Source organism: Citrus clementina, unplaced genomic scaffold (genome assembly GCF_000493195.1).
Source record: "Citrus clementina cultivar Clemenules unplaced genomic scaffold, Citrus_clementina_v1.0 scaffold_9, whole genome shotgun sequence".
Taxonomy (NCBI): domain Eukaryota; kingdom Viridiplantae; phylum Streptophyta; class Magnoliopsida; order Sapindales; family Rutaceae; genus Citrus; species Citrus x clementina.
This window is the reverse complement of record NW_006261964.1, coordinates 8658197-8665435: the sequence shown is the minus strand read 5'-3', so window position 1 is coordinate 8665435 and position 7239 is coordinate 8658197. Positions and strand designations below refer to the sequence as shown.

The 7239-nt window shown below is 37.5% G+C and overlaps 1 protein-coding gene across 2 annotated transcripts; it reads right to left on the bottom strand.

Moving 5' to 3' along the window:
* Window positions 1-695: 695 nt before the first annotated feature.
* Window positions 696-5881, bottom strand: LOC18032404 (probable leucine-rich repeat receptor-like protein kinase At2g33170). Of its 2 annotated transcripts, none has more exons than XM_006420466.2 (3): window positions 5373-5881; window positions 1988-4978; window positions 696-1255 (listed from the first exon to the last, which is right to left on the bottom strand). In XM_006420466.2, the coding sequence occupies exons 1-3, from the start codon at window positions 5398-5400 to the stop codon at window positions 876-878; spliced, it is 3399 nt and encodes a 1132-aa protein (XP_006420529.1). In that variant the 5' UTR covers window positions 5401-5881; the 3' UTR covers window positions 696-875. The 2 variants fall into 2 exon arrangements, with proteins under 2 accessions (XP_006420529.1, XP_024034339.1); XM_024178571.1 differs by having other exon boundaries at window positions 1988-4971.
* Window positions 5882-7239: the final 1358 nt, after the last annotated feature.

Genomic DNA, 7239 nt, shown 5'->3' with positions numbered 1-7239 from the left:
AATCAAAGAACGACGATCTGGGTGAACGACATCTTCCTTATCACAACTCATTTCAGTTTTCGTTCCGGCCAAACTTTTGGGGTAGAACAGTTTTCTTCTGCAGCATGCACTGGCCTCCTGAACATGAGATATATTGGTTTGATATATACGTGACAACCAGGGATCGTCGTCTGTGTAAGGAGCGTTGTTCGTGGAATATAAAGCCTAGAGGTCCATGTTTGTTCAATGATAAAACTATGAAATTTGATATTTGTTTGCCCTGGCTGGAAGGTTAAACGCATGCAATATCATATAATAAAGTGCTGCATTTTGTGAAATCAAGGTACATGTTGCCATGTTTGTCTTGTCACTGTTCCCTGTTCACATAAGAAAACCTGGGAACTGATATTCTAAATCATTCCCGTCATGCACAGACAATTCAACCAGATAATAAGATAAATCGATATGTGATATACATCTATGTTGTCAAGCTGTAATCAAAATATAGCGTAGTCTAGTATTTGGTAGAAGAATCATCCTTACACAGACAATTCAACCAGATAATAAGAAAAATCGATATGTGATATACATCTATGTTGTCAAGCTGTAATCAAAAGATAGCGTAGTCTAGTATTTGGTAGAAGAATCATCCTTCAATTCGACTAATTTAATGCAATTCAGGACGCTGAAGATATATGTGTAGTGATATTGCCAACTGTACACCAATGTTGCTGTACTTTATTGAGTGCAAAGGGATTTACAGAATCAGCAAAGAGCATTAATTATATTTGCTCATGGATAAATGTACATGATCTCATCAACTGGCTATTGCAAATAATGTGAGGAAGAATCGGCACCAATTAAAACCATTTTGGTTAATAAAATCTGCAAAATGGTTACCTAGTTTCATGAATCTGAGGAAGATCGTAAGTTGGAGAAGAATTAAATCTGCCTTCTCGCTCATTAGACTCAATAAGCATTGATACAACTTCCCGCATTGAGGGTCTATCAAAAGGAGAAATGCTTGTGCACATCAAAGCAACTTTTAAGACAAGAATCATGTGGTCAACTGTACTTTCATCTTCAACATTTAATCGCGTATCGAATATCCCAGGAGTCAAAGAATGGTCCCGAATATAATTCCTCACCCAAGTAGCAAGATCACCTCCATCATCTAATGGCTGTACAGGAGTTCTTCCAGTTAGCAACTCCAACAGTACGACACCATAGCTGTAGATGTCACATTTTTCCGTAACCTTCATAGTGTATGCATATTCTGACATCAAATGGGAAAAAAAGTCATTAATCACTTGAAAGCAATGAAGAGAGAGAGAGAGAGAGCTGTGTATTTTATGTCTGTGCCAAAATATATTTATATATGTATTAAAGGTTACATTGCCTGATGAAATGAATATCCGTATTTTTTTCACATTGAAACTAGTAACAGAATGCTTAGAATTTTAAAGGGTTGAAACAACAAAAGTCAACATTTTAAAGATGTCAAAACTGATGGGAAAAGAATTTCCGAAATATGACTTTCCATGCTTGTGCTCATTTTTTGTGCTATTTTGCTATACGTAGTAGAATTTCCGAAATATGACTTTCCATGCTTGTGCTCATTTTTTGTGCTATTTTGCTATACGTAGTCATTGATAAATCTAAGAGCTCTACCATGTTACCAAGTATTCCTTCAAAATGTGAGCACAATAGAAAACAATATGTACTTCTCTCGGAATACTAAACGGAATAGAAAGTGAAATTCATGACAATCCCATAACTTCAATATCCTAAATATAGCACTCGAACACAAATTCACGCCATTCAAATTCAAGCAGGGGCAACAGGGTCAACAGAATTGAACAAAACATTAAAACTGAGAAAGATGATTTCGTTAGCCCTGCATCTGGATGGTGACATATGTTTGAAACTTAAACATTGTTACTGTAAATGCCACTTCAAATAAAGAAATTAGTAAATAAGAAATCAAAGGGCAAAACAGGGACCTTACCAGGGGCAATGTAACCATATGATCCTGCAACTGCTGACATTGATTTAGATTGAGGCATGTCAATCACTTTAGCTAATCCAAAATCACCAACATGCGCTTCAAATTTATCATCAAGTAGAATATTATTAGACTTGATATCACGGTGAAAAATTCTTGGTTTGCAATCATGATGGAGGTAAGCGAGACCCTCGGCAGCTCCAAGGGCTATCATGAACCGAGTTGGCCATTCCAAGTTACAAGAAGACCCATGTAATAACTCACCCAAGCTACCCCTTTCCATGTACTCATAAATAAGGAGATTGGAACCCTGATGATAGCAAAAGCCATAAAGCTTCACAATATTGCGATGCCTAATCTTTCCAAGAGTTAAAATCTCAGCACGAAAGCTGCACTCAATATTGTTCCCCTCCCTGTTAGATGCCAGCTTCTTAACAGCAACGATTTTACCAGCATCCATTACTGCCTTATAAACTGTTCCATAAGCTCCACTTCCAACAATGAAGCTATCGTGAAAATTGTATGTGGCCTCAACCACATCTTGGAAAGAAAACCCCTCCTTTGGAGGAAAGTAGACATCTGCATCCAAAGATGAAATCTCATTATCTTGCAAGGAAGCAATCATTTTGACCGGACGTCGGATGAAGTACAGAATAATCACAATTAGAATAAGAGAAACACCACCAACAGCAGCAGCAACTATAGTGATTATTCTACCCCGACGAGAAATCTCACTATTCAAAGGTGGAACAGAACCAGAAGATGGACTTGCCCCACAATTACCAACAGGTCTACCACAGAGTCCTTCATTTCCAAGAAAGCTGCTGATGTCCATGTTCTGAAACTGTGGAATGGAAGGTAAAGGTCCAGTGAGGTTATTGTATGAGAAGTTGGATCCCAATAAACTTGATAGATTTCCAAATGCACTGGGAATTTCACCACTCAAATGATTGTTATTGAGCAAGAGGAATTCCAGTAAGTCAAGCTTCCCCAGCTCCGGTGGTATACTTCCACTGAGATTATTATAGCTGAGATTCAATGCGATTTGCAAGCTTGAAAGATCACCCAATTCGGGAGGTATCTCACCAGAAAATAAGTTGCCACCCATCTGCAATTCTGTCAGATGCGAGAGGTTTCCTAATGTTGAAGGTATATTTCCAGAAAATTTATTTTCCGAAAGCTTAAGAATCTCAAGCTGCTGAAGGGTTCCTAGCTCATTTGGTAAAGAACCTACAAAGCTGTTGTGGCTGATATCAAGCCGTTGAAGCGTCATGCAGTTAACAATTTCAGGTGGAATCAATCCAGTGAGCATGTTAGAAGATATATTAAAAGTCACCAGCTGAGAAAGATTACCTACTTCCTTGGGCAACTCGGATGTAAAGTAATTGTTTGCTATATGAAGCCTCTGCAACTTTTGGCAATTTTCAATCTCTGGTGGAATTGGCCCACTAAACTTGTTCTGGTCTAACTCAATAGCATAAAGGTTCTCCAACTTGCACAACTCCAAAGGAAAGCTACCAGTAAGACTGTTTCCAACCAAACGAAGTTGAAGCAATGTTTCACAGTTGAGAACATCGGTTGGGATATTTCCAAACAACTTGTTATACCCAAGATTCAACATAATTAAGTTAGAATTTTGACAAAGATGAGGAGGTATTCTTCCTGTGAGGTAGTTATGTGAAAAATCAACCACCCAAAGAAGGCTGTAGAGTCCAAGCCCCGGAGGAATGCCACCCGTCAAAGAGTTTTCAAAAAGCTGTAACTGAAGCATTTGAGTCAAATGCTGAAACCCAACAGGGATAGGACCTGTTAGGTAATTAATTGAGAGGTCAAGCTTCGTCAAGTTCCTCAAGCTACTAAGCTCATTTGGTATTACTCCAGTAAGCTGATTCTGAAAGAGGAATAGCAAGCGTAGACCTGTTATCTTACTGAACTCAGTTGGGATCTCACCATTCAAGGAATTCTCTGACAAATCAATTTCTGTTACCATAGACAGATTCCCAATTTCCCTCGGAATGGTTCCATTCAACTCATTCCTGTAGAGGTACAACTTCGTCAGAAACTTGAGATTTCCAACTTCTTTAGGTATTTGTCCCACCAGATTATTGGAATACAAAGCAAGAGTTTGAAGCTTTGTACAATTCCCAAGCTCCGAAGGGATAAAGCCTGTCAGTTGGTTATCCCATAAAACTATTTCAGTCAAGCTCTCAAGCATCCCAATTTCCTTCGGTAACGACCCTCCAATGTCATTCTGGGCAAGACCAAGTATTTGCAGACTCTGACATCCACTAATTTCTGCAGGTATGCTACCAGAAATTGCATTCTGCCCTGCTCGAAATACTCTCAAGTTCCTAAGATTCCCAATTGATTGTGGCAAAGGACCAGTCAGATTGTTGGTGTATGCAACAAAATCCACCAATGATGACAAGTTCCCCAGTCCCTCGGGCAGAGCACCAGAGATCATGTTATTGCATATATTTAAACTCACTAAAGAAGACAGCTTACCTAATTCAGCAGGAATTTTCCCACTGAATTGGTTGTTGTTCAAATAAAGATGTTCCAGCCTCGAACAATTTCCAATCTCCCTGGGAATATAACCAGTTAATTCATTGTAAGCAAGATCAAGATATGTTAGGTGGACCAAACCGCCAATACTGGGGCTTAGACTTCCAGTAAAATTCATAGCATTCAAATCAAGAGACCAAACCACGGGTTCAAAATCTGAAGTGCAATTTACTCCAATCCACGAACATGGTGTCTGATCAGTGGATTTCCAACTCTTCAGAAAATTGAATTCGTCATGAAGACTATTCTTCAGCTCTAGCAGATAATGACCCTCAGAATTCAAACCCTCTGTAGTGCAAACCAACAGCATCACGACCAGCCAAAAACCCACAATTTCCACTTCTAAAACTCTCCTTGACTTCAACTTCTTCAACATTTTAATATCCCTCTGTCCAATTGAAATTACAGCAGAGTCTGATAATCTAGAACCTGCCCAAAGCATAGACACCATTATTTTGTATTGCCAAAGAAACACATACATTCCATATATATGACCACAAACACCATCTAATTAAACCAGTCTCATTCATAAATCACCTGCCAGTACACATGAACTACATACCCATAAATGCATTTTCAGATATAAACCCAGAAGCCGAATAATCTTCTAAGGTGGACCAAAAAGCCAGTCTAAAAAGGATTACATGTAATCACTTATCCGTACAATTAGACAAACAAGTTGATAGAATCCAATGAAAAAGTCCCCAGATAATCTATCTAAGATAAAATCACAGTATTCAACTACTGAAAACAAGCAAAAACGAAAAAAAAATTCAAAATAACTAAGGGCAAACACAAGTAAAGATAAAAGCCTGAAACGTACCTCTATTATAAAGTCCACAATCACTCATCAAAGAAGAGATAATAAAGGCAGCAACTGCACCACTTGCCAGTAACACCTCGACACCAACAGCACAAAGCGAAAACCAAAGCCATTGAATTCATTAACCAAAATGAAGAAAAACTAAGACCAACCCAGTAAATATTTTCTCACAACTACTTGGGATCTACAGAGATTTGGGCCCAAAAATTGAGACCAAAAACAAAAATATCCCAAAAGTGGAATGAATCAAAAAGGAAGATTTCTTCATTTTTTTTTTTAATCTTTCCCGGGGTGAATGGGGAAGAGAGGAGAGCAGAGAGGTCTCGACTCTTGAGTCCTCTTGGCTTTTGGTTGAAGTTGTTATGGCCGACAAGGCATGGCATGCTCTCATATACACTTCATTTGGCTCTCTCTCTCTCCTGTCTCTATTACACGTTAATGTCGTGTTCTAGTAGATGGTTCTGTTGATGTTTTTGTTTCCTCTCTTTCAGTGCTTGAATAATGGTTCATTTTTTACTGTTCAAAAAGAAAATATATGGCAAAGAGAGAAAAGATTACGATTTGTTTGCTGATTCTTGATTGGGACAGCTCAGTCTGGTAGGTACCTACTTGGTAATTGCATATTTTTATACGGAAATTCTATATTTGTTTCTCTGCTTCACGTTCTATACAGTGCTCCAGAGATTCCCACTTCCTAACTTGCCATATCAGCACAAGAATATTCATGACTCATAAATCATGACCACATACGTACTGATATTCTGTCTATTCTAGCAGAAATTGATTAAATCAGTAGGATGTTATAACCTTTACAATACTAAAATCCCTTAAAACAGTTTTGTGATGCCCCCACTTTGAATATTTAGATGTGGGTATTGTCCACTTTGGGTCGATTTACTCAATAAATTCAATTGAAAAATTAAAAATCAATTTTAATTCATTGTAAGTAATTTTTTATTCGACTTATTATTGCTAAGTTGAGCACCCACCTATATTCCGATCGAGATAGATCTATTTTCAAATATTGAACAAACTACCATGCCGTCATTTTAGATATATAGGCTTGGAATAAATTCAATTTACTTTTTAAACTAGCAGTTTGATGCCTTACTTTGTACTTAAAATTATAAAAAAATTTAAAAGAAAATTAATCTGCGCGCGATGAATATAAAATAACTTATTCCTTTAATAAAATAAATCTCTACAATACATGCGATATGACTCAAATTTTCAATTTAAAAAATAAGGTGAAAATATATCCTTCTCGAAGAACGAGTGAATTGCAGTTAATAGGATAGTTCCGAGTTAATCATTCACACAATATCACAGGATAAAAACAATATGAGATCGAGCAGTAGAATCTTATACGATGAGTCCAACCGCAGAGGAGTGAGGCCTTCAGTTGCCGAACGCAAAAGTAACATAAATGGCAGGTGACGAAGTCGTTTTAAATTTAGTTATGGATGAGGGGCCCTTAATTTTAATTTTTGTTTATCATTCAAATAAAGTAATTATATTATTTTTGTTTAATTAGATATGGTGTGTTAAGGAGGAGTATAAGATGATGGGACACTGGTCTGTGGGACCTACATGAAAAAGGCCACTGCTACTGTAGTACGTCTTTATCATAGACAGCGTCCATCATGACCGTCATGATCCATCCATCCATAGATTTGGACCCACCAAATGGGGTGAGAATGAGATAGCCCCCTCTTGCTTTATGTCCACATCAGACGGTCCGTATTTTCCTTTGCTTATCCATCAACCTGGCATTTAATAATCATACCATTTTTTTTTCCGAGAGAAATAATCATAAAATCTTGAATTGTGAACCAATGGACCCAATTCAATGTCTTTCAAAATTCTA

What these genes read in the sequence shown, in the direction of transcription:
- LOC18032404 (XM_006420466.2), bottom strand. Translation starts at nt 5,400, where the DNA reads ATGAGTGATTGTGGACTTTATAATAGAG. An exon ending in TTGTGGACTTTATAATAGAG is followed by an intron (nt 4,979 to 5,372) that starts GTACGTTTCAGG and finishes TGCTTTGGGCAG; the next exon opens with GTTCTAGATTATCAGACTCT. An exon ending in ATATGGTTACATTGCCCCTG is followed by an intron (nt 1,256 to 1,987) that starts GTAAGGTCCCTG and finishes ATTTGATGTCAG; the next exon opens with AATATGCATACACTATGAAG.